The following is a 24,796-nucleotide window of genomic DNA, read 5'->3' on the forward strand; positions in this document are numbered from 1 at the left end:
AAACGGACGGCGTCATGAGGGAATGGGAGGGTCTCCGTGGTGTATATACACCCCAAGCACTAGCCCGCGAAGGGCCCTTTCCAGGCGACTAAGTGACAGGGCTGCGCGGTGCTGCAGCCATGGGCGGCCTTCCCTTAAAGCCGCTGGTGTGTTCTCGTTGAAGTCGGTACATAAGGCGTGGGACAGACTGCATCCGGGGGAAGCGGAGAGCTAAAGCCAAGCCTCTGTGGTGCGCAGACGCCTTCCAATGGCCGCACGGCGTGCTTTAAACTGAAATTCCTTTTTCATGGATTCCTAGAGCAACGGGGAAACGAGACACAGGCCGAATTGCCGAGGGACGCAGTCGGCTGCAGGGCGCCTCCCTACCAACACGGCATCCGTGTTGGTAGCGAGCAGCAGCGAAGTTTGCAGTGGTATCGCCGCTCGCTCCAGAACCAGAGTACTTTAAAAGCAAAAGAAGCCAACACATTCCCTGTTGCTTCTGCTTTTTACGCTTCTTCACTTCTCGTATAGGGAGCGGCGGTCAGGCTAGAACTCGGAGCAGTCCCCAGCTCAACAACCCCCTCCCTTCGCCTCGAGAGCTATGTGCACGGGCTCGTCCCTGCCTGCCAGCGAATAGCGGGCTTGACACCAATAAAAAGGCGCCTCTGAGGGCCTTGTTGGTCTTTGTTGCTCCCGCCTGCCCCCCTTCTCCCCTGTAGAGCCCTTTCGCCCTCGTTGGGGGGAGGCCCACACCACGATCCCTAGGTCCGCGAGTGGGCCCTGGGGGCCCTCTCGCCATAGAAGTGGCGATCAGAATCCCCCAGTGCCCCCTGTCTGTCGTCGCTAGAGCCTCGGAGGTCGAAGAAGATCTCCTCCGCAGTGCCCAGGGTGCCTCACCGCTCCTTCGTCTTGGAGCAGCTCACGCCTCAGTCCTATTCGCCTCCCCCGCTGCCTCCAGCGCAGTTCCCCTACTCGGATGGCCTCCCTCCCTGCTCCCCCTCTGTCGCGACGATGCGGAGGGCCCTGGGGGCCCCCGGCCGCCCGCAGCTTTCGGGGGCCCCCCCCTCTCTGCCGCAGGGCCTCGCTGCCGGACCTCAGGCCTTGCGAGGGGCCCCCCTGAGGCTCCGCGCTGCCCTTCGTCCCCCCCTCCGGCTTCTGCTGCTCTTCTGCTTGCTGCTGCAGCTCCCGCGCGTGGCCGTTGGCTTTACATTGCAAGCCTCTCGCGTCTTCGCCTGTCAAGACGAACGACGGCTCACGACTCTACACGCCTGGCTCCCGAGGCATGTCTTCCAGGGGGGCCTCCTTCCGGGGGGGGGAGGGGGGGCATATCACTCCGCCGTAAGCAAGTGTCTGCTGCCACAACCTTCGCTGCCTCGCGACGGCCTCTCGGAGCCTCCGCTTGCCTCAAAAACCTCAGTGGCCTCGTCCTTAGGAGCTTCGCGCGCATCGAACGCGGCTGAACATCGTCCGCTTGAGACTCACTTTGACGGGTTCGTCGGGTAAGAAACAGAAATTCTGAGGCTCACGTGGCTCTTCATGGCATCCGCGGAGCGGGGGAAGGGGGGACGCTACTCGAGGCGCTGCCTCTTTATCGGAATCCCCTGCCTGCCTGCCTGCCTGCACATACACATACATCCACATACACACACATACGCATACGCACACATCCACATACACAAATACATACATACATACGCATACACATACATCCACATACACACACAGAAATACATACACATGCATGCACATGCACATACATATACATGCACATTTAGAGAGTAGTTCTAGAGACTCCTCTTGTCTTATTTTTGCTCCCTTGAGGCGCGTGGACCTGCGGCTGCACCGCAGGAGGCGGTGGCATGCCCTTTTGTGTATGCACTGTGTGCACATCCCTGTTCCCAGTCCTTTGAAGTGTTTGCAAGTGACACTCTGTGCTGGCCGCCTCGCATTCAAGAGTCGCGCTCTTGCGTCTCTCTCTCTCTGCGCGGTGCTGCTCCCTCCCCACAGGTCCCTGCGCGCCTCGCATCTCGAAAACGCTCCATCAAGGGCTCAAGTCAACTCGTTTTTCACGTACCTCATGGAGGAGCCACTGGCTTCCGTCAACCAGCAGCTACCCCCACAGCAGCACGCGCAGCGACACTTGCTTCCAAGCCTTTCGGCCGCTGTAGATGGAGTTTTGTTCTTGGCAGGTTGCGCCGTCTCCCCACAGTGCGGCGTCGCGCTCGCGCGCATAGACTCCGTCCCCCACAGTAGTGGGCTTTTCAAAGATCCTGCAAGGCCTCTGTTGAGTTCTCCAGAGGCCCCCCCCACCCCCCAGCCTCCGCAGAGGAGACTCGACTCGCAGGGCAAGTGGCTCCTGCTGTGCGGAACGTCGCTCGCGGCGGATCCTCCAGAGGCGCTCCCAGTTGAGGCTTTGACGCGTCTGTTTGTTTCCCTGCAACAGATGCTTCCCAGGTGCGCTTGAAAAAGACACCTGTGTGTCTGAAAGCCCACCTCCTTAGGGGCCCCTCTACCTTTTCCCGGAGCGCCTTTCGCTGCCTTCATTTATTGCGCAGCAGTCTCCTTCATCCAGTCTCCAACGTCCTCCTGCCTGCCTGCGTGCACCCCGCCCTCCCCCCCTTTGGCTCCACTTGGGGAGGGGCCTCTCACAAGCGCTGCCACGTTCCTCTCCCATCTCTTTCTCTGCCACGTTCCTCTCTCATCGTTTTCTCTGCGACACTCCTCTCTCCTCTCTTACTCTGCGACACTTCTCTCTCATCTCTTTCTCTGCCACGTTCCTCTCTCGTCTTTTTCTCTGCGATACTCCTCTCTCATCTCTTTCTCTGTCACGTTTCTCTCTCATGTCTTTCTCTGCCACGTTCCTCTCTCCTCCCTTTCACTGCCACACTCCTCTCTCCTCGCTTTCTCTGCCACGTTCTCCTCTCGTCTCTTTCTCTGCGGGACTCCTCTCTCATCTCTTTCACTGCCACGTTCCTCTCTCATCATTATCTCTGCCACGTTCCTCTCTCCTCGCTTTCTCTGCGACACTCCTCTCTCATCTCTTTCTCTGCCACGTTCCCCTGCAGCCTGTCTGTTTTCACCGGCTTTCGTGTGTCTTTTCGCAGATTGCCGCGGTCTGCCATCACGCGCCTCCTAGCGCCTCTGTTTGCGCTGGGGTGTACGATCGGACTGCCAGTTGCAGCGTCCTCGAGCTCAGAGGATGGTTCCTCTCCTGGGGAGGTTCAGGCACTCGCGCAGGCTGTGTCGAGGCTGCTGCAGGGGGTGTTGCTCCGAGCTGCAGCCGAAACCCCGACACTGCCTGCGCGCGAGATTGTGCAGCGTATCTCCACGGTGTGCACTGCCCTAAGCGACTGGACTAGAAGGGGTTCTTCTTGCGTTCGCGAGACGGCGGATACACCGCTGTTGCTGCTGGCAGATTCTGGCAGACTTGGGAAGAAGTCCCCGCATCGTCAGGAGTGTTCTTTGCAAGGGGCCTCCGCCACAGCTAGAGCAGCTGCAGCAGCTGCAGCTGCTCTAGCTGCGGCTCTTCAGAGCAGCGAGGCTCAGTCTCTGCCCGACGAGCTGTTACACGCGATAGCAGCCATGATTGAGAGCTCTGCGGCAGCGGCATCTCGAGGACTAAGAAGCCACAACGACGGAGAGTCCTTGCAACCGACACGAAGTGGCTCAGACTTGGAATCCTTTCCCCCCACCAGCCACCAGCACTGTCCGCAGGAGACGCAGTCGGATCCAGGGGGCCCCTTGCCGAAGGAAGCCGTTGCAGAGGAGATGCGGCAGCTAGTCGGTGCGAGGGCCTCCTGGCTCCCCGTCTTTTACGAGCTGATGCGTCTTAGTGGAGGCGTTGGGCTCCCTGCCGTCCAGCAGCTGGCGGAGACGGCCGCTGCGCAGGCAGCCAGACTCCTTCAGCTGTTCCTGTCGCACAGCCCTCCAAGACAGACTGACGGCTGCTCCCCTACCTCCGAAGCCCCCTCGAGTGCCTGGGCTGCAGTAGGCCGGCTGCTGTACGGAGAGGTGCAGCAGCTCGCAACGTCGCTTGCGCGTCTCCACTCTCTAAGGCCCTTGAAGGGCATGCGGCAGCTTGCTGCCACTCTCGTGGCGTTCGACCGCTTCCTTGCGACGCAGGACGTCCCCAACTCCGCAGACGCATCTCCCGCATCGCAGCCTTTTGCGTCGAAGGCTGCTGAGGCACCAGCGGCTGCGGCGTGCTCCCCGTCGGCCCTCTCCCTGAGGCCTTTGGTGCACACCCGTGAGCCTCCACTGGACCTGAAGGAGGCGGAGAGGAGGATTCGCTTCTTCTGCGCGCTGGTGACGCTCGGAGCTTCTGGCAGTTCTCTGTCTTCCGGCGTTGCAGCGTGCCTGCCCTCAGAGAGACAGCTGCACGCGCTGACGGCCTTCGAGATGCTGGAATACCAGAAGCGACAGAAGAGTCGCTTTCTCCTTGCTCGCGCAGAGGCTGCGACGAAGAGTGCGCTGCAGCTCCCACTGCAGCTGCTGCAGCGGCTGCTGTTTGCCTGCAGCTGGATCGAGGAGTGGCCTCTCGTAACTAGGGTCCTGACGATCTTGAGACGCCGCCTCGAGGTTCTTACGCTGCAGCACTTTCTGCGGTCTCTTCATGAGACGGACGGCAGCACCCGCGATGGGGAAGGCACTCCTGGAGCTGCTGGCAAAGCCGCCGACGCCGAAGCCTCCCACAGAGAGAATTACACGGCAGAGCTCGTTGGAAAGACGCTTGCCCTGCTGCACAAGACGTGGGTAAACCGCGGGAGATTCCATCACGTGAAAGATGTCAGAACCTCCCGTAGCACTCCTGCGTCAGCGCAATCTCAAGGTGCCCTCCTTGCGGCGGGACCTTCTGAAGGAGAGGGGGCCTCACGTCTGCAGGCAGCGCTCTATGGACTCGCCTCCACGGCTACGTTGTGGGCTGCTGTGCGTGGATTCGACAAGCAGCAGCCCGAGGATATTGCGCTGCTCACGTTTTCGCTGATCCCCTTCTGGACGTCCAGATTATCGGCAAGGGCCTCGCCGATGCACACGGAAGAGCAGGTGCGTCTAATCCGCGACGCAGCAGTCGCTGCAGAGGGAGTTGCCGCTGGTGGAAGCCACGAGGCGTCTCAAGGAAAGCAGCCGCAGACTCAGCAACAGCCCTCAAAAGGAACATGGGCAGAGCACCAGCAATTAGAGACTTTGTCACGCAGCCTTCGAGGGTTGAGCACCTTCTCCCCGGCGTGGGGAGTGGCCTCCCCTGTAGCTCGCTTTGTCCATCCTGCTGCTGTCGAGGTACGGCTGCCAACCGCGTTCCTGCTGTTTTTATTTATGCCGCTGTTCGTATTTATGCCGTTGATCGCCCATCTGCGGCCTCCGTGCGTGCACACTCACTGACGCACCGGCAAGCGTACCTCTTCTCAAACCGCTTTATCCCGTTGCATGTAGACCAGCCGGCATGCGCTTTCTGTGGGTGCCCCCTGTATGTATGTGTATATGTATATGTATGTGTATGTATGTATATGTATGTATATGTGCGTGTGTATGTATATATATGTACGTGTGTATGTATGTATATCTACGTGTGTATGTATGTATATGTACGTGTGTATGTATGTGTATGTGTGTATGTATGTATGTGTGTATGTGTGTGCGCCTTCCGCCGAGTGTTGCTGCTTCAGTTTTATGTGTCAGAACTGCGGAGGAAGAAGAGTTACGCCTTTCGCGCGTGGCCAGCCCCTCTTTTGTTTCTTTTGGGGTACAACGTTCTCCGACTCCGCCGCACAAAGGCTGTCGAAGCGCCTAAAGGCCCCGCCTCCACCACAGGAGGAGCAGGGGAGGTGGGTACACCGCGGGCCGCTACCACGCGGGCGGAAGGGGGCGATGCTGCTGCTGCTGCGCTTGCTCAGCAGCAGCAGCAGCAGCAATTGAGCAGCGAAGCTGAGGCCGAAGCAGCTGCGTTGCTTCTCGAGGTTGTGGCGGCTATGGAGGAAGGCGTAACCTTTCCCCATGCGGTGAACGCGTACTGCGACGCGGAGGCTGCCGGGATTCGCGCAGCAGATGCTGCTTCCCCCGCATCTTTTTCTCCTGCAGGGGCCTCTTCACAGAGCGCGACAACCCCCCTTAAGGCGCTGGTTGCTGGCAGGGGTACAGGCCTTCGTCCCCCAAGGCGTCCTACCGCCCCTGCCCAGCTGTGCACCATCCGTCTTGCCGGCTTGAGGGAAGTGGGATCTTTTCTGTGGGCCCTTAGCCGTGCGGAGAGGGGCCTGGGGGCCCCTCTCAGTGGGGGCCCCCCAGGCCCACAGGGTACCCTTTCGACTGCTGAGACGACGGCGGCGACGCGGACGGAAAAAGCAGCTCTTGGTGCTGCTGCTGCTGCGGGCTCCTTTGCTGCGAGCCTGTCACGTACACGGGCCAAACAACCCCTCACTCTGCAGGAGGCATCTCGCACGGCTGCGCAGATGCTCAAGCGTTCCGGAGGCCTCGCCGATAAATTGGCAGTGTACTGCGAGGCGGCAATTCGAGCAGCCAACGACTTCCTTCTCCAGCAGCAAGGAGGGCACCCGCAGCGGGGCCTAAGAGCGAACGCTGTCGATGGCAGGAGGCCCCTGCTGAGAGCCGGTGCGCGGCTTGTTGCTTCCGAGGGGCCTCTCGAGAGCGAGGAGGAGACGGAAAAGCAGAGGCAGGAGACACAGAGCGTATTCGAAGTCTTGAAATCCTTTACCCTGAATGGCGTGGAGGCCCCTCCCCCGGCAGTTTCCCTCCTGCCTGCCGAGAGGCCGCACATGAGCTGGGTATCTACTGCCGGCGTATCCTTAGGTCTGCTGCTCAACTGCTTCTCGTCCTGTGGGATTCACGCTCGGCAACGCATTCTGTACGCCAAACGCCAACCGTATTCTTGCGCAGACACACACACATATTCCCAACTGTACGGACACGCCCTAGCAGCGCGTTTGTGCGATGCTTCTAGGCTTGCTGCAACAGATAGTGCTGCTGCAGTTGCTGCAGTTGCAGCTGCAGTTGCTGCTGGATGCCACTGTGTGTGCCGCTACGCTTAAGGTTCTGCTGTTGCGTCTGCCTGCAGGTCTGGCGTGTTGCATGCGCCTGCGCTGGTTGCAGAGTGCGGGTTACTGCAGCTTTTCCACTTGCTTAGGCCTCTGGCTGCTGCAGCGCGAGTGGAGATGGAGTCCGCCGAACAGCTCGAAGGAAAGACGCCGTTGCCGGTGAAACAGGCACAGGGGGCAGCAGAAACACAGGCAGTCGTGCAGCAGCAACAGGAGGTGTGTCCCCTCGCTGGCAACGGCAGCGCGAGCAGCACCAGGAGCAGCAGCAGCAGTCATTCGGAGGCTGTTCTGGTTATTCTGCGGGAAGCACCGGCATTCCTTTTTGCTGTGACAGCAGCTTTACTGCGGCATGCGCGAGTCATTGCGGATCTCCCGCCCGAAGCTCCGAGGACGGCAGGACAGGTGCAGCTATTGCTACTGGCGGCCAGCGATTTTGCGGCTCTGCTGCATGCGCACTGCCGCTGGACTGGAGGCGCAGTTGGAGACTACGCAACGCCGAGGCAGAGGGCTTCGCTTGTTACAGAGTCGTCGGATTTCCGGCGGGCTCTCCATCAGTTGCTTTCGCTTGTTAATGGGATTGTGCTGCGGCATGCCTCGCAGGTTTGTGGCTCTCTATCGCTGCTGGCAGCAGCAGCGGAGATCCTGAGTCGCTGCGGAAGGCAAGTTCCCCCTCCAAAGGGCACAATGAAGGCGGTAGAGGCGTTCGCCTCTGCAGCGATCGCGGCTCTCCGGCAACCTGCAGCGTATCACGCCGCTACACAGACAGGGGACTCGTCATCTGATCCCTCGGGAAAGGACCAACTGCGGACGGGAGGGCCAGAGGAGCTCAGGCGACTTGCCACTGCCCTGGAGGCTCTCAAATTTGTCGAGTTACAGTGAAGAGCGAGGGTGGGGGTAGAGGGAGGGTGGGGTCTCTGTAGGGGCTTGTTGGCAGCATCTATTGCTGCCGCTTTTGCCGCCTTCCGGAGGAATGGATAGGGAGGGCGTGCCCGAGCAGTTGCAAACACTAACTCGTCGAAAGCTTCATACAAGGCTCTGTCTGCGAAACTCTACAGTGTTAAAAAAAGGGGAGCTTTGTTTGCCCAGTTTGGTAAACTGTGGCTGTGACTTGCTGTTTGTCACTTCTTGCCACCAAGGGGTGTCGTTAAAGGTCCGCTAAAAGGCCCCTTCCCATCCTCACCCGCGTGTCCGGTTTTCCCCGGGGGAGCTGCAAGCAGACTCGCGGAGGGAGCTCAACAGCAAGGAGGTGCTGCCAGCTACGTGTTGCTGCTGCTGCTGCGCATTAGCCAGTGGCCTACCCCTCGGTCCTTGTTCTCTCACAGCAGCGGCCCAGGAGATGATGCCTGGCGCTGCTAGAGGAGACCTCTCGCTGTTGCAGGTTTACCTGCAGCGGACTTCTGTGAGTCTGTAGGAGAGCCCCTCGAGAACTGCTCGGGGAAAAAGGCAAACCGAATGCAGCCATGTGGAGGGTCCTGTCCCTCCACTCCACCTCCCGTGGCGCCTGCTAGTTGAGGCCAGGGCCCCCAAAAGGCTTATAAGTCCTTTACTCAAGGTTTCCTAGTGCCCTACGCAGCTAGTTAATAGGGCTGTCTCACCGTACTCTCCCACGCCAGCTAAACAGCCCCTGCTGCTTGTATACCACGCAGCTCCCTCCACCAACCCCAGCGTCCACCAAACAGAGTTCAAAAAAAAACGTCTCCGTACAAACAGCCTACTCTGGCGGGCCTCTGCCCTGCTGGTGCCTACGGAGCGGCACGAAAGCTGCGCTCCCTCTCCCCGTTGCCGAGTAAAACGTAGCCTGCCCCCACGCCGCATGTTTGGAGCTGGCTTTATGACAAGTCGACAGAGTCCCTTTCATCCCCCAGGGTGCCCTCGAGCAGCTGCCGATAGCCGCAACTGCCCAAGTCTGCACCCGAAAAAAAAGCCACTTCTTTCTGGCTCTCAAACGTCTGCAGGTTAGGAAGAACGGTGGCTTCTTCCACGCGGGTAGCACCCACCAGGGGACTCCTCAGGGTGTCTTTGCTCATCGCGGCAGCAGGGGCAGGAGCCCCTACCCCATCAGAACCGGTCCCATGAGAACCATCGCGGGGGACAGAATCGCTCATCTTGCCCAGTGCTACTGCCCCTAATCCGAGGTTTGCAGGGGAATGCTTATTTGGCAATGAAGCGGGGCATTCGCCCGCCAGCTGCTGCAGGGGCTGCTGCGAGACACGTGCTCGCCAAGGCTTCCGTTCTGCAAGAGCCTCCGGGGAGAGCTGTTGCTGTTGTGCTCCTGTGTAACCACTTGCAGCCTGATGGGGCCGCTGCTGCTGCTGCTGAATGCTGGCCATTGCATGCGCGTTGAAGGGGGCCTCAGTATCCAACACGCCCGCCGACGCAAGAGAGATCACGCTGCAGGGCGAGCTCTCCTCTGGCAATTTTTCTCGCCGATGCTGCTGTGCTGTCTGCTGCTCACTGACACACGCATGTAGGACCCCTGCTGCCAAAAGCTGGTCGCGTGTAATCGCTGCTCCGGAAGGCATCTGTAGGGAGTACGCTGGGGGGCCTGCGAAAGGCACAAAGCGGGGTGAGGGTCGTCCATCTGTTTGTGCCCTTGGCGTCAGTCCCAGTGAGAGGCAAGCAGGGATGGTTGCGAACTCGCCATTGTTCTGAGACTTGTTGACGGCGACTGCCATACCGCCGCTAAACAGGCAAGGGTGCCCCCCAGCCCGAGGCCACTCCGTTCCGGTAGGCACAGCGCTTCTGCATCCCGCCGTGACTAAGGCGGGGAGTGCCGGAGACAAAGGCGCCGCTGAGACTGGAGGCGGAAGGGTAGGGAGCTTTTCTGGGAGACTCTGCTCCACATGCGATTGTCTGAGCGCCCCCTCCGCCTGAGGCCTCTGCACGGACAGCGGACGAAGGGGATCGCCCCGGATCGCCCCTCTTTGCACAGCCGCCTTCCTTAGCTCCAGCATTTCCTGCCTATATACCTTGCCGACGAGGATTTTTCTGGGGCACAACACAAGACTGCTGTGCAGTTGGCAGGCACTCAGAGGCACAGACGGCTTTGCGAGGGCAAGGGCGGATGGACACCAAGCAAAATGAGCCCGCTGGACGTCTTTCCGCCAGAAAAGCTAGTGCACACTTGCAGCAGAGGTGCAGGGGAGAACCGATAGGGCGCAGGCGGTAGAAGCGGCGTACAGATGGAGAACACGAAGTCTACAAGCGAGGAAAGAGCATACGCATGTGCATTAGCTGACCCGTTGCGTTCCCTTGAGACCTCGTCTTGCAGCTCTTCCACCTTTGCTAGAGAGTCAGACACGATGTCTCGATACCTGCGTCATCAACACACCAAGAAGCAACGTACAGCTCGCGCAGCGGCAAACGGCAGACAGCGTCGTTGATGGACCAGTTCGAATTCGCAGGCCTTCGAGGCCGCTGTTGACAGTGATCCCCCGCTAAGCACGCTAGGGCTTCTTCGTTGGATTCCCTAGGGTCGACACGCGGAGCCGACAGGAAGAGGGACGACACAAGACTAGATGCTGCATCCGGCGGGAGCCAGCATGCAGTCCTTCCAACGCTTCTTTGTGCCGCTGACACCGCTTCAGGAGAACACAAAGTTTCAAAACATCAGCCGGCGTGAACCTCTCGCAGTGCGTCGCTTGTCTCCCTCCCAGGCCTCCAGTATCCCCGTTAATGGAAAGAATATAGCGCTAGCCAGCCGCCCACGAACGCAGCCACGCTAAGCGGCGAGGAATAGTCAACTATGATTGAACACTCAGAATCCTGCGTAGCAGGTTGCGATTCTCTTTGCAAAAGAGAATGCATCACCAAACTTCGAGCCTCCCCTCTTCTCCGGGAAAACACTAACGTGCCCGTCGTCTCGAGGCGTGTCTCCGCATTCTGCGATAGCACCTCTTTCCGTGGAATTCGTTTGTGCAGTACCTGTCATTCTGCTCTTTGTACTTGTCTGCCGTCGTGCTGAGCCTCAACTGGGATTCCTCGAGAGCGGCCTTGAGTGCCCGTCGGTCTGATTCAGCCTCCGCTATCTCCTCTGTTTGGCTCTTTACTTTCGCCTGAAGACGGCCGTAGATGTACATACAGCGTGCATGCCATGAAGGGTCCCTCCCCCCTCATTGACGCCTCGACGCTTCTTCACCTGCGGGGAGGATCAGTCTCGCCTGATCCCCCTCCCCTCTGCCCGACATAGAGCCTCCAGCAACTGACACACGCAGGGCCCCTTGGCCGCTTCAACTTGAATCGCAGAGCAAGCAATGCCCCCCTTTGCTGCTTTTGGGCTGCCGCGACGGTGTACCTTAAGCTGTGTGCACTGAGCTGCAGCTTCTCGATATTTGGCCTTCGCCTCCACCAGGTCTTTCTTCACCTCCTCCAGGTGCTGCAACGAACCAACGAATTGCAACGCACCACACGACTCTTAATCAAGGCGGCAAGGCATTGCGACATAAGAAGAGCTTCTCTGTGTGTGTGTCACCCGTTTGCCCTCACCCCCCCTGTCTATAATTAAACGCGCGCTCGTGAAATGTGGAGAAAAGCGCTCGAGCTGCCTCCTGCAGCAGCGCCAACGTACCCGCTGCAACGCAATAGTGGCGGGCTGCGCTAAAAGCTGCTGCTTCTCCGCTGTAACTTCCTTTAGCGCAAATTGGAGGTACGCCAGTCTACTGCTAAGGGTCCTAATGACGCCCTCCTTTAAAACCAACTCGGCCTTTGCGTCGAAGTCCGCATCATGGGGGCCTACGAAGAAGCAGATAACAAGAGGTAGTGCAGGCTTCCAGAGAAACAAGCGGGCTCCTCTCGGCAGTGGCAAGGCAGACGGAGTCGTGTGGGATGGTAGCACACAGACTCTACGGAACCATGGGGAGGAGGGGGCCCTTCAAAATGCGTTTGGCAAGCAGTGACATCAAACAAGTTGCACGATCTCAAGCGCAGGACACGCAAAATGGATTTTGGCACGTGTATCGCGCAATAGCCCCAGCAACACAGGCGAAAAGGAAGGCAGGAATCAAGAAAGAGGACAACAGAGGATATCACAGCAGGGAGACCAACAACAGAAATGATAACAGCCAGAGGGACTGAGGCAGAGCACGCTTACCCCGTGGCACTGGAAGCGAAACAGCTTGAAATTTTTCAAGAGGCATATCCATGTCTGCCTGAGATTGAGGCACAACAGCTCTAACAATCTCCTGGCTGCAGGACTTTGAAGGGATCAAGGGTCTAGGAGTGCGCAAAGGCACGCAACACCCTTATGAACTAGATTTGAACGGCTTGTACCTTAGCAGCCCGGAGGGCCTGAAGAGCTGCTTCCCTCTCCTGAAGCTGTGCACGCACCGTACAAAAGGCTTTCAGACACAAAAGCATATGGAGGGAAAGCAAGATACGATACATGTTCGACTCAGGGAGTGCTGTGCTCAGTGCAGCAAGCGTTCGCGTAGCAACAAGATGGAGCACAAACAAAGCTCTACACGATCGGATACACTGCAAAAAAATGGTCCAGCCTGCGCTCTGCAGCGCATAGAGCTGCGTTTACGCCTTTGAGATGCCGATTCATTGTGCAAAGCTCCCTTCGCTTGTCTCACCTTGTCCTTCAGACTGGCCTGTTCGCCCTTCGCAGCTCTAACCTCTTGTGCTGCCTCAGCTAGCTGCCCCTCCATCTTCACTTTTGTTCGCTCCAACTCCACACGTTTTTCGTTGAGCGTTTGCAGCTGTTCCTCGAGCTGCTGCACTTGCAGTGCCAGGGCATCCCTTTCCAAAGCCACCGTTTTGCTGCGTCCAAAGAGGCCCCCCCGCCGGCTGCCTTTAGACCGGGGAGTCTCAGGAGCTGAAGGGGCCTCTCGCAGCTTTTGAAATTCCTGAGAAGCCGGAATGGAAAGGGAGGAGGACTTGTACAGTGCAATCCATGGCCATGGCACGAACGCCACACAAGAGGTAATCAACAAAGGGACAGTGGCATAAGCAGGCACACTGACAAGCGGCCAGGCTAGTAAACAGGGATCGACAGAGGGGAATCAAAAGAAGAGGACACGAAAAATAGGCGCAGCGGCATAAAGTGACAATTCTTCCTGCTGTCGCTTGCCTCGTGCAGCGAGCGCGTCTAAACCAGGGTAGCACAATTAAAAGCAACGCACGGTCCGAAATCTACACATAGGTATCTCGCTCCTTAGAAGTATCATGCTCCCTGCCTCCTGTCCTAGGGGTTCAGTGGCTTTCATCAACAGGCAGCACTACTGTTCTACTGAAACGTCCTAGTCGTGGACCGTACGCTGATGTCTATCCATGTGTTTGTTGTATCAGATACCTGCTCTATTTCGTCTCTTTCTGCCGAAATCTCCAGAAGCTGCTGACTCATGCTCTCAAGTGCTGCGTTCTTTTCCTGCATCTCGCGCCGAAGCTTCTCGAGCATAGGAAGCGCATCACCGTCGCCTTCCGCCAAGGCGCGATGGACCGACAATGCTCTGAAGAAAGTGCCACATTTCAAAAGTATATTACTCTAAGCTTGCACGTTCGTTGGCAAGAGCCGTCCAGCCTAACGTTTGGAAATACAGTGAAAAAGTGTCTTTCCTTTGAGCAGAAACCCCCTTTCTCAGCAAGTAATTAGCCAGAAGCAAAAGGCTACCACGAGACATGCGGTTGGCAAGTCAGAGAGAGGCCCAAAGAGAGGATAAGAGAGAGACAGACAGAGCGAGCGATCAGCAGAGCAAGGCCACAGAAAGAGACACAGTGGGCTACTGGCACACTCTTCAGCTTCAACGCGCTTTGACTCTGCTTCAGCCAGTTGCATCTCTAGTATATCCCTACGAAGAAAGCGCACGCCCAGGGCAAGAGAACCCCTTTTTGGCTTCGGCGATACGTACAGAAGCCTAAGCTGCTTCCTTTGTCATTGCACAGCGGCGTCGATACAGTTCGTTATACAAGGGCATAGAAAGCAAAAACTGGGAAGTCTGACTCACACACGGTGCCGCAGGTCCTGAGTCTCTTGCGCCTCACTAAGCGACGCTTCAGGGACCTTCCCACCGTCCGCTATTTGGTGCCCTTGGCCTCCACTTTTGCCTTCGAGAGCGGCGGTGAGCCGGTGCAATTCCAATTCCCGCCTAAGATGAGCGCCACAAGGAAATTTATCTGCTACACGACCTTCTCAGCAAAGCCCTTTATAGCCAAAACTTACAGGCGACAAGTATAGCGAGCTGATGCACAGTGCGTTAGCAGCTAGCTGCAGGCTACGTGAGGAAACTAGTAGGCGGTACTTTTTCTGTTAGCCGCAATGCCGCTATGCGGGGACGCAATCGTCATCTGCCCCTCTTTTCTGCTGGTCCTTGCCCGCGACATATCTCCAAGAGCAAAGAGGTAGCACCTTAAGAACGCAGCAGCTGCAGGTGTGGCGCATTGGCTCACCGAGTCAACTCTGCGTCCTGCGCAGCTAGCCGTTTCTTCAGATCCTCTATTTGCTTCGCACTCCCCTCTGCAGCTCTGCACAAAGACACTGGGACCTGCAGCAGAAACTTGTTGCAAATTTAGGTCCTGCGCACTTTGTGGTGGCTCTTCAAATACGCTGAGGGTGCCTCGCCCACATTTCGCCTGCCCCCACACTCTTCCGTTCGTCCTATGACCCCCCCTGTGTGTCTTGACTATTGCCTTGGAATGCCCACTCCCCGTATGCTCCTCCGTCGGGCAATGTTGAGAGCTCACTCCTCTGCCGGTTGCTTGGAAGCTTGCTGCTGCGCATCGAGGAGCTGCATCTCAAGCTCAGCAACCCTTGCTTCCCTGCCCACCCAGAATGATTCATAGGACCACATCCCCTGTGCATTAAGGATACAAAGCCCCACTTAAGAGCGAGCACGCAATATTCTTCTCCCAGTTCCCCGCTCCTTCACAAAGTGGCTAGAGCCGAGCAACCCCCTGCGTATGCCAGTCCATTGGCTACCTCCACTTGCCCCCGTTCGCTCCCCTCTACACAGTTAAATGGCAACGACGCACTTTTCATTCAATTCTTTAGAGTGGTTGCGGCACTCAAAAGCGAGTTGTGCCTCCAGTGATGCAACCTTTTTCTTCAGTCCTTCTACCACCTCGCTGCTCAGCAAAGCGCTGAAGGTCAAACAGACGCCACAACACCACCGTGTAACATGTACGAGTTTCAATAAATGTGTGCGCATCAAGCCCCACAGAAATGCAAAGAAAACGGCATGACTCCGCCGTCTCCGACTTGCTTGTGCTTCGTTCCGTCTTTTTCGCCTCAGCCCTACTTCCGTGGCCCTTTCGCATCGTGTGGCGCAAATCAGCTTTCTAATGCAAACAGTCCAGCAATGAGAGACAAAAATTGGGAAAGTGCCTGCGAATGACTGACCCCTCCCGCTGCATTGATTCAAGAATTTCTTCTTTGGACTGCAATTCTCTCTGCAGTCTGGTGACTTCTTGCTGAACATCAACGCACAGTCCGTGAAACTCTATCCGCTACCATAGTGTAGAGGGCTGTACATTCCCTTAAGCGGCCTTAGATCAGCTGGAAGCCGGACTAAAGCAATACACACGCAAGTACACACACAATAGGGCGACCACAATACCAGTTAGCATTGCCCCTCTGTACAGCGCGCAGATGTATCGACGATCACCTTCAACTCATTGTTTTCTGAGCGCAGCACCTCCATTCCTCCTTCCCTGAAAATACATCGAGCAGTGCAACAACACGCGTAAGCCTCAAGTAAAGGCTCAGCACTCTGTTGCCTCACACCCCCAACGGGACCCCTAACAGGAAACGAAATAAATACCCCCAGACAAAGCCGAGGCTCCCTACCTTTCGTCTGCTGTGTGCAGTGAGCTCGCCCGTGCATCGCGATCCTCTATGAGCTTCTTAAGGTGCTTGTTTTCCGCAGCCAGCATCTCCATTGTGTTTCTGAGCAGCAGACACGGCGCTAGCCAGGACCGTTGCGGGTGTATCAGCAGTCTTTTCACTGCTTCTGAGCTTTGTGCATTCCCTCTAACTCTTACTGTATAAACATAGAAGGGAACCATGAAAAAATGGAATGATCAAAAAACAGATAATACAGGTCACGCCACAAAAGGCTGCGCTGCTTTGTGGGTTGCCCTGGCTCCCATTCTTATTTTGAGGAACGGCTCTATCGTGGTGTGTTTTTGTGATGCAAAATAAACTGATAGTTTGAAAGCGACGCAATGGTGCTTGGTGGAACTGTAGTGGGAACCTCAAGAGAAACTTCTCAGTGCACCATCAGTACAGTATTTTAGTTGTGTTTCACCACCACGACCTTGCACAGGAGCGAGCCTGCCACGTTTCTTCAAAGTGCACACTTTAGGCATGGAGGTGGGTGGTGGAACGGTCATGGTTGTGCCTCCTACCGGAGTCCTTCTGCTTCTCTGTGCGAGCCTGAAGACCAATCAAAGGCCAAATACACATAGACGCACCAGCGGGTGAATAAATGCGTGGATATGAGCGGCTAGCAGTCGCGTTAAAGAAGAAAATGCCAGCTAGGAGATGCATTCTGTATACCTCCCACCTTCTTTGGCGGAGCTTTCACTAGGATTACTGCGGCTGCGGCGCCGAAGTCGCTCCATATCCATGGACCTGTCATGTGAGCTGATTGGGCTGCTTGAGCGGCCGTAGCCATAGTAGCCTGCCCCTGTTAATGACGATATCTTCTTCAACATTATCTCCTCAGCCACGCTTGCAGAACGGCGGGGTCTAGCTCTGGCAGCACCAACTCAATTGGGTTCAGCGTGATGTCCAGTAAATTGCCTCGAATGTAGAATGACGGATTGAAAGATCTGGCAGCTGGCTTGCTCTTCTAGGACTATACTCCCCAGTGTGTTCCTACTAGGGGTGGAAGCGCAGTCTCCAAGAACAGGTTGCCACACACTTCCCCGTTCACCCACAACTAAGCACAGTAGGGATTCTGCGATACTCGGAAGATAATTTACTGTAGCTGGATGAAACACAAAGCCGCTTGCTGAGCGGCCATCGATGCACGCGTGTTCCGTCTGGTGCATGCACACCGTAAACGTGCTTTCACAGCGTGAAAAGCAGAGGATTCTCTGGTTGTGCACATTTGAAGTAGCCTCTACTGCCTCCCTCGAGCTCTGTTGCTTGAGTGCTCTGTCGAGCTCCGGCAGAAGTAGGCGGTGGTTTCCTGCATCGGTCCTATGGACTGGGTTTCAGGGTAGAGTACGAAAAGTTCACAGCCCAGAGGGCGCACATGTGTCTGAGCTAGGCTATGTTTTGAAACGCAGGAGGCTGAGTAAAAAAGGAATTGGGAGAGCCTCTAGTTGTGAGGTCACATCGAACTTCGCATCGCGGGTCGATAGCCTCGACACAGTCGCAAGGCAGAAGTTCTACGCCGTAGTCCCAAACCCTGAGCCCTACAGCCTACAGCCACTGCTGTGCTTTGTGTAAAAATAGGACTGACGGCTGAGGGTTTATAGATTAGGAGAAACGCAGATGCCCAGCAACGCCCTCTCTCAGCTCCAGGGTCCGCTTGCCAGCTAAATGGGTGGATGGTCTTCTTGTGCACCTGAGACTCCCGACTAAGTAATTCCTAGAATATCTCTCAGCGTCAAAGACACAAAATAATTGTTCTATTAAGGACGCCAAGCATTAACTGCCCTTAAAACGGTCGTGATCCCTGTCGCCACCGATCATCAACACCGCCACATCTGTCCGGTTGCACGCACGTAGCAGTGCGCGTAAGCATTTCAGGGAAACTCCAGGCAGAAAACCACTGCTTTTATTTACTTTGACTCCATCTTACCCGTACTAAGTGGTTTGCTCCTTCTTTGTCCCCTCCTGCTGGTTGCTGTGCTGGTGGAGCCGCGACAGCACCTCGCGTGTGTCGGCGTAGTCTCGTACCTCAGTGGCTGGTATTCGCCAAGCCTGCCTCCCTCTAACTCATCCAAGAGGTTTTGTAAGATAAATGTAGCTGCCATACAGCGACCTATGGCATAAACACAGCCAAATATGGGCTGCTGCTGTGCTTACGCTCGCTGATGTAACCGTAAGCTGAATGCCAGCCAAGCAAAAGGCAAGCAGAGGCAGTTTCTCCTAGATATTTCATTCCAGAATATTCCGATAGCCACCGTGTGGTATCTACGCAGTCATGCGATTGAAATGAAGTAGCTGTGCTGCGCGGAATAACCGTAGCTGCGTTAGAGTACCTGGCCAGGTACTCTAACGCCAACGGCCACTGCTTCTCCTTAGCAGATGCGCTCTGAAACTACCAGACTGGCTCTGCTTTGCTTGTGCTGCATAACTTTTCACTGCACCCAGGTCTACCCAGGCCTTAGTGGCCCCATGAAACGGCCGACGCGACAGGACGGTATCTTTCGACATAGAACCTAAAATTCGATAACGATGTCGCAGAGCAATACAGCTACGTTCACCAATACTTGTATGCAAGGCATTAGTCATTAGTTCGTACATTATGGTGTACCGTGGCTTGCACGGTGCATTGTGCTGCAGTTTGTTGCCGTGAATTCCATAGTAGTATCTTGCAGTGCCTACCTAGTTGTAGTGCCTAATGCGTGAGTGCCTACTCCCTCTCATCGTACGCTTTCTTCTCATGATAATTAAAATCTGAACGAATTTTATGATGGCTGACGTATGTGGAGCCTATGTGAAAAGCCCCTTTTGTCAGTAGCAAAACAGAAACAGCCGACCTCCCGCTCTTGCTTGAACTCAGCCCTCCTCTTACGTGCATTGCATACTAAGACAGATCGCGGAGGGACACTGGAGCTGCCATAACACCAGCGAGAGGCAGCAACAGCGATTCTCCTGCACATTGAAGGCTTTACTGTCCCCCTTGAGTCCCTTCGGCTAGAAGTGCGGCCCCAGTCAGACCCCCTGATTGGGCGGACCATGGAAGAGTGCGTCCGTGGCTGCCGACATCCGCACAGCCGTTCCGTGATTCGAGTACAACATGCGTCAGGTCCCTTAAAACGCGCACTTGTCGCCACTCTCAAACAGCCGTCATCTGCCAAAAACGGCGGTGCAGTCAACGCAGTGAGTAGCCTGAGCTTTCTCTGTAATGCCGCCTCGAAAGGTAGCCTCTGAGGAACACAGGAGGGGGGTACGGGGTGGGAGAGATGACGCCGCGTCTGTCTTTTGGCCTCCACTTATTGTCGTACCTCCTCACTGGGCCATCACATACGAGTTGAAACGGAAATTGGGGATCTTCCATGAGCTGCAGAGCCCTAGCGGGGTCGTAACCCGCGTAGTGCAGCAGCTTGAAGGCGAATTCTGGGCTGAACGGTTGCCATCCTGGCTTGTTGCCCTTCCAGTTCTTCGCGCACTGCTGCATAAAGGCCTCCATATCCCCCTCCGAGCAAATAGCTCGATCAGCTAGCCCCTCAGCCAAACGACGCTGACGCACCCTTTCCAACGAGGAAGGCGAGTACACCAGCTTGGCCGTCAGACTCGGATCCAGTCCGGGGGAGGATTCTCTGCACCCGCAGCCAAAAGTCTCGCTCTCAAGGAAGAAGGGAGGCAAACAGGGAACTTGGTGCCGCGGCCCAACAGGCACAACGTGACGACGAACCGAACCCTCGTCAATGCATTTCCGGCTGCTCGTTGTGGCTAGTGCTTCTGATGCCGTGGCAGTCGACCCAGCCGAGCCGCGCACACGCGCCACTGCCGTGGCTGGAGGAACCCCGCTGCCACTGCCGCTGCCGTTGCCGCTGCTCCCGCGAGTTGTTCCAGATATTTTCGCTAGTGCTGCATCCCCTGAACGGCCTTCCAGCCCAGCAGGAGCAACGGCAGAGGGCCCCTGAGGGCCCTCCTCGGACGCTTCTTCCGCGTGCTCGTCCTGAGGAGACTCCTGCTGCTGCTCTTTGCTGCTGCAGGGGTCCTGCAACCAAGCGGAGCTCCCCGCAGTGCCGTTCTTTGGCTGCTCTTTGCAGCAAACAGCGTACGCGACGGCCCTCTCACCGAAGCTTCCTTCGGCTTTGACGTGCTGCCGCTCCACCAGCAGCAGTCGCTCCTCTCGATGCGTCTCGTTCGCCGTAACACTTTCATAGTTGTATGCCTCTGGGCTCTCAGAGTCCGCTGTTGTTGGTGCCTGCTGCTCGCTCCCGCTGCCAGAGTTGCCCCACGTGGATGCCCGCCGTTCCGAGTTCGGTGAGCGCCCCAAGAGACTGACCTCTGGCTGGTCTAACTCAGTTGTGCCGGAAGGCGCAGAGTCTACGGCTGTCTCGGCAGCAGGTACCGCAGTAGTAGGACCCCCCTCTAGTGCTGCTGTTGCAGACACAGTTGCGTCGCTGTGACAGGGCAGCATCTCCATCATGCTCCTTCGCGAAGGTGCAGTCGAGAAGGCACTGTGATCCGCTCGGTCGGCGGCCCGCTGCTTTATGTGCTCTGCAACTGAGAGAGGCAGGAGGCGGAAAAGTGAAGGCGGAGCAAAGGGGAGTGCTTGTCTCGGTCTGGTAGGGTGTGCTGCTGCTGCTCTACGGGTGCCGTGTAAACTGCGGCTTATGCGCTAGTGCAGATCCTCCCAAAGAGATCAGGCCCTATTCCCAACAGACTTGGGAGTGAAGACTGTGCGGAATGGAAACGACTGGCATGCCACGTACCACGGCGTTGGCTGTAACTGCTGCTAGCCGTCCCAGGAGGCCTCCGTGTGATCCGGAGAACCTCTTCCTAGTGCAAGTATCCAGAGGACCCCTATAATAAACGCTCAAAGCCAGTGCAAGGCCGCTTTCGCGTAGGAGGCCTCCAGTGGAGCCGAAGCGACTCGACGCTCACTTAGGCCAGTGTGCCTGCGGAGGTAGAGGAATAGCCTTGAATGAATCCCCATAGGAGGAAAAGGGGCACTTCTATGGCTTTAGGGGAGTTTGTGAACCCCAGAGTGGCCATAAGATGGCTGCCTGAGACAGGGTGCCGGCGCGCTGCTGCCCCGCCAGACCAAGGCGCACGTGGATGCTGGTGCACTGGGGGCCTCTTCTAGACCCTTCCACTTAGCTTGAGTAGACACAAATCCACAAAAACAGTTTGAACCCACTGTTGGGGAAAAGTGTGGGGAAGGGGCCTCCGCGAACTGCAGGGTAGGCCACCTGAGCTGCTGCCCTTGGCGTCAACCCCCCGCTAATCTCTGGACCGAGAGAGGGGCAGCAGGCTGCAGGATCTGGGGAGAAGAGCTCACAAAACCTGGACTACCATAAGCTAAATGTATGAATGAGAATGGACGTGGGGTGTTTGTACTGCAGCTGAAAGGCGACTGCTTGAGCTGGCGCTCCTGCCCTCCTAGCCCACTACTCAGCGCTGCACAGCAAGTGGTTACCCGTACACTGAAGCAGCCAACTCTTGCTGTGGCTTTGGTTTTTCAGGCATTTCTCTGCTCAGAGGAAGCCGTGTGGCGCAAAGAAGGCAGGCAAATCAGCAGAGGACAGAACCGGAGCCTCGGGGCTCTCGTGATGCGGCAGCCACAGACGACGGTGTTGCTGTTATGTTATGCCCGCTTAAGTCGTTCCCCCCTGCCCGCTGCAGTCAGAGGAACAAAACCCCCAGAAGGCCAAAGTACGGCCATTACATATGCACTTGTACCCTCTTTTCAAAGATCTGTTTGGTTTGTTGCTCCTGATTTTTAACGCAGGGGTACCGCTGGAGCGAAGGCTGGCACCGGAGTGCCCCACTGCGATGGGCGGGTTACGCAGCAGCGGAAACTGCTAGCAACAAATAGCGCAAAAAATTATCTAATTGAGGGCTTTCCTATTTTTCGAACTAAGAGCGATGTCCTTTGAGCCCTGCTTCGTCTCGCGTTGCACCGGACCCAAGCCGCACCTGCAAGTACTGTCAGCAAATTGAAGAGACACCTCGATCCCTTCAACACACTTGACACCATCAAACCACTCTCCAAAGATGACAAATGAGTCAGCTAGTAAAGAAGTGACGGAACTTGCCTTAGAGGAGGTCAGGGGAAGACACGGAATAGCGTGCGCTCACAAACTCGGCCACAGCCTCCGGTCCACAATCCATTATTCGCAGTACAGAGGCTTCTGAAGCACACCAAACCAAGGAATTTGCTAAACAGAAGGTCTCTCACATCGGTTAAACAAAATAAAGCGAGGCTTCAACTTGAATTATAGTTAACTAGCTAAAGTTTGATGCCTTCTGTGAGACAGAATTACTGGCTGCATTTTCAGTATCATTAGAGCCCAATCATGCTCCTTACAAAAAGCTCTCCTCTTCTCAGGAAAAGTTCTTCACTGCAAAGATGTGGTCAAACACAAAGGAGCGAGTAGAACCACTTGGAAAACATGAGGGGGAAAAGTCACTATGCACAACTGTTAGTCGCTCGAAAAGTGTATCTCAAAAACTAGTTTTAAGTGATGGAACTAGGAGCAAGGAAGGTAGAGCTGCTGAGGCGAGCAATGCAGGAAGGTCAGCCCTTGAGAATGCACAAGGAGTCCGTAAGAATTGAGGCTGTACGTTGCTTGGCATTACACTTCAGAGAATACATCCCTAATTTTCCTGTAAAAATTTGAAAACTTCATCTTTCAAGGTGGTGTGCGGTGCAGTACAGGAGTATTGTACAGGATTGTGTCATAGCGGAACTCGTGCTGTGTGTATATGTCTTCCAGCATGGTTCACCAAATCTGACGAATCAGCTGAAAGCCACAAAACTCGGTACCCAGATATTTACCGAGGAAATCAGCAGGCATGAAAACACCAGAAGAGTAATTCTTTAGCTTCATCCCTTCCCTGCAGTAAAAGGCTAATTAAAGCGGGAAGAAAACGTGATTTTCTAGAGAAATGGCAATGAGGAAGGCAAACATGGATGGATGAGCTTAAATGCATATCGCTGCATTGTTGGATAGCTGCGTTGCTCCCTGTTTTGGCAGCATTTAAACAGCGACCGCACGGTGAAGTTGCAGTTCACTACAATGACATAAAATCAATGTTTTCGAATTATTTCATCGTCTTGTGGCATTCTAGTTAACCATAATGCTCCTTGGCGTGGATTTCCAGTTGACAAGCTCTCGTCCGAGTTATATTCCAAGCCATAACTGCAGCGTCATGGTACTTTGCAGATGACTAGCGATTTAGTTGGATACGCAGTCATTCGATGCAATGATACCAGTGTAATAACAAGCCACATGCATCGCCCGTCATTGAGATACAAACCCACAACAAGGTTTCTCTAAATCCAGCAAAAGCCGCATCCCGGTCAGGGTGCCATAGATTTATTCTTTCCGTTCCAGGAGGCCTTGCAGGAGTAGTGCTCATGGCTACACGGTGAGCTCGTATGTCCACAAACCATCCCCCAGCGAAGTCAAGGTTTCAATGCAAGGACCCTTGTTCTCGCGGCGACTGCAGGAGCAAAAAAGTAGCCACAGAACCACCAATATTATGCAAATAGGTTGTAACTGCCAAAAGCAGATCTACGTATTAATAAAGTCCTCCCCTCTCCGTCGCTCCGCTGCACTGGTTACGGTAAACCTAAAGTAATATTTCATCATGCGAGAATGAACCATTGTTCATCATATCCAGTAACGTAATGCCAGAATATTTGCGTCCACGGGGCGCGTAACTGGGTGCTGATGTGCAGAAGCACCGACAAACAATCTGAGTACCAGACGTACATTTCCTCCGTAGAGATGGTCGTAACTCCGATTGCGCAGCTGTGCTGCTTCCCCTCTACAGCAATTTGCTGAGCCACCCGAAAAAGCACTGAACATACATACGATTGATCACCTCATTTGCGTGGCTCAATCTCAAAAGCCGTACAAATATGTAGAGTGGGCTGAAAGCACAGGAGATTATTCCATGCTCAGGGAGAAAGGTGAAAAGGCAAATGTAAACTAGTCTATTGTGCTCACCACGACAGCATTTGCAGGCACCACCTGCATTCTGCCTCCAGGAGAGGTCAGGCCCTGACACATTACATTTGAACCCCGAAGAACAAACTTCACGGCTCCTCTATCGACCTGCATCTTCGGCATCATGGATGGGTCTGCAGAATGTAACAGAGGCCTAGAACACGATACAACATGGATGAAATGAGATATTGAATACACTATCCGCATGGCGCCACATTAATCGACTCACATTCGTGAAGTAGTCGCAGTGTAGGCACCCACTGGCGATCTCTGTGCTGAAAGAAAAGCGGTTTGCCGTTCAATGCCACGATATTGATGTGATTTTGGCTGAGCACGAAAAAACACCAGCATGTCTTTGCAGCGGGTATTTGTCGATTGGTGGATTTAGCCAGCATCAGTGGTGCACTCTGGCAGTCAATAATCAGGTAGACAGGGTAAATTACCACTTCAGAAGAACGGGTGACGCCTTTTTTGGCCAGATTTCCTCCATAACAGGTTCTAACCGCGGATATTCTTGTAGAATCTGAAGCAAGGAGAAAGACAGATTCTTTTTGCTTCAATACCTCTACTCTTCGATAGCCATGAAAGAGAATCTGCTACGGTCAAATTTTGCTTAGAATATACCTCATACTATTTATTCAAGATCGCTAAAATCACATGCACACATGTCACCTAGCTGACTGGCGTTGGACACGAACATAAAACATTTTTCTACGTATTGGTCCCCCATAATGTGACAACAATATGTCATTCAGCTAACCTGTGTTCGAACAGCCCTTTGCATGGATGACTTCATGATAGTCTGGCTGGAAATATCTTCTGGTCCGAACTTTTTCATCATTTTCTCTCGCGCGTCCTAAGTCTTGAGTGATTATAAAGTGGCTCAGGAACAAACACCTCAAAGTAGAAGCACTCACTCGGTGAATCCAAGCACAATACCCTCCTAGTCAAACCCTAGAGGG

The 24,796-nt window shown here is 55.4% G+C and overlaps 4 protein-coding genes across 4 annotated transcripts; 1 reads left to right on the forward strand and 3 right to left on the reverse strand.

The window, feature by feature from the left end:
• The first annotated feature begins 14 nt into the window (after positions 1-14).
• On the forward strand, positions 15-7,907 carry LOC34617464. The gene is made up of 7 exons (XM_026338606.1): positions 15-56; positions 299-439; positions 702-1,169; positions 1,895-2,436; positions 3,087-5,259; positions 5,646-6,838; positions 7,049-7,907. Exons 1-7 carry the CDS (start codon positions 15-17, stop codon positions 7,905-7,907), a joined length of 5,418 nt encoding a protein of 1,805 aa, XP_026194391.1.
• Positions 7,908-8,857: 950 nt separating this feature from the next.
• LOC34617465 (MAR-binding filament-like protein 1-1) lies at positions 8,858-16,679 on the reverse strand. Its single transcript, XM_026338607.1, has 19 exons — positions 16,529-16,679; positions 16,371-16,398; positions 15,811-15,909; positions 15,629-15,674; positions 15,364-15,434; positions 14,997-15,104; positions 14,709-14,783; positions 14,374-14,571; positions 13,760-13,882; positions 13,321-13,477; positions 12,602-12,874; positions 12,297-12,341; positions 12,118-12,175; positions 11,596-11,759; positions 11,323-11,403; positions 10,953-11,083; positions 10,268-10,342; positions 9,503-10,016; positions 8,858-9,271 (listed from the first exon to the last, which is right to left on the reverse strand). Exons 1-19 carry the CDS (start codon positions 16,677-16,679, stop codon positions 8,858-8,860), a joined length of 2,811 nt encoding a protein of 936 aa, XP_026194392.1.
• A 2,336-nt stretch (positions 16,680-19,015) lies between these two features.
• LOC34617466 lies at positions 19,016-20,299 on the reverse strand. Its single transcript, XM_022730838.2, has one exon. It carries the CDS (start codon positions 20,297-20,299, stop codon positions 19,016-19,018), a length of 1,284 nt encoding a protein of 427 aa, XP_022589652.2.
• Positions 20,300-23,243: 2,944 nt separating this feature from the next.
• On the reverse strand, positions 23,244-24,675 carry LOC34617467 (malignant T-cell-amplified sequence 1 homolog). Its single transcript, XM_026338608.1, has 6 exons — positions 24,595-24,675; positions 24,278-24,357; positions 24,064-24,161; positions 23,835-23,968; positions 23,598-23,665; positions 23,244-23,325 (listed from the first exon to the last, which is right to left on the reverse strand). Exons 1-6 carry the CDS (start codon positions 24,673-24,675, stop codon positions 23,244-23,246), a joined length of 543 nt encoding a protein of 180 aa, XP_026194393.1.
• Positions 24,676-24,796: the final 121 nt, after the last annotated feature.

Source organism: Cyclospora cayetanensis, unplaced genomic scaffold, assembly GCF_002999335.1.
Source record: "Cyclospora cayetanensis isolate NF1_C8 unplaced genomic scaffold, CcayRef3 CcayRef3_contig_28, whole genome shotgun sequence".
In the NCBI taxonomy this organism is placed as follows: domain Eukaryota; phylum Apicomplexa; class Conoidasida; order Eucoccidiorida; family Eimeriidae; genus Cyclospora; species Cyclospora cayetanensis.

Excerpts from the sequence above, each read along its gene's own strand:
- LOC34617464 (XM_026338606.1), top strand. The coding sequence starts at position 15 with ATGAGGGAATGGGAGGGTCTCCGTGGTGTATATACACCCCAA. Across the intron at positions 5,260-5,645 it reads TCCATCCTGCTGCTGTCGAG|TTTTATGTGTCAGAACTGCG; the intron begins GTACGGCTGCCA and ends TTGCTGCTTCAG. Across the intron at positions 6,839-7,048 it reads CACGCTCGGCAACGCATTCT|GTCTGGCGTGTTGCATGCGC; the intron begins GTACGCCAAACG and ends GTCTGCCTGCAG.
- LOC34617465 (XM_026338607.1), bottom strand. The coding sequence starts at position 16,679 with ATGTTGAAGAAGATATCGTCATTAACAGGGGCAGGCTACTATGGCTAC. Across the intron at positions 15,675-15,810 it reads CTGCACACAGCAGACGAAAG|GGAAGGAGGAATGGAGGTGC; the intron begins GTAGGGAGCCTC and ends ATGTATTTTCAG. Across the intron at positions 15,435-15,628 it reads CAGAAAACAATGAGTTGAAG|CAAGAAGTCACCAGACTGCA; the intron begins GTGATCGTCGAT and ends GTTGATGTTCAG.
- LOC34617466 (XM_022730838.2), bottom strand. The coding sequence starts at position 20,299 with ATGGAGATGCTGCCCTGTCACAGCGACGCAACTGTGTCTGCAACAGCA.
- LOC34617467 (XM_026338608.1), bottom strand. The coding sequence starts at position 24,675 with ATGATGAAAAAGTTCGGACCAGAAGATATTTCCAGCCAGACTATCATG. Across the intron at positions 23,666-23,834 it reads TGCCTGCAAATGCTGTCGTG|CAAATTGCTGTAGAGGGGAA; the intron begins GTGAGCACAATA and ends CGGGTGGCTCAG. Across the intron at positions 23,326-23,597 it reads ACCATCTCTACGGAGGAAAT|TCGCCGCGAGAACAAGGGTC; the intron begins GTACGTCTGGTA and ends TTGCTCCTGCAG.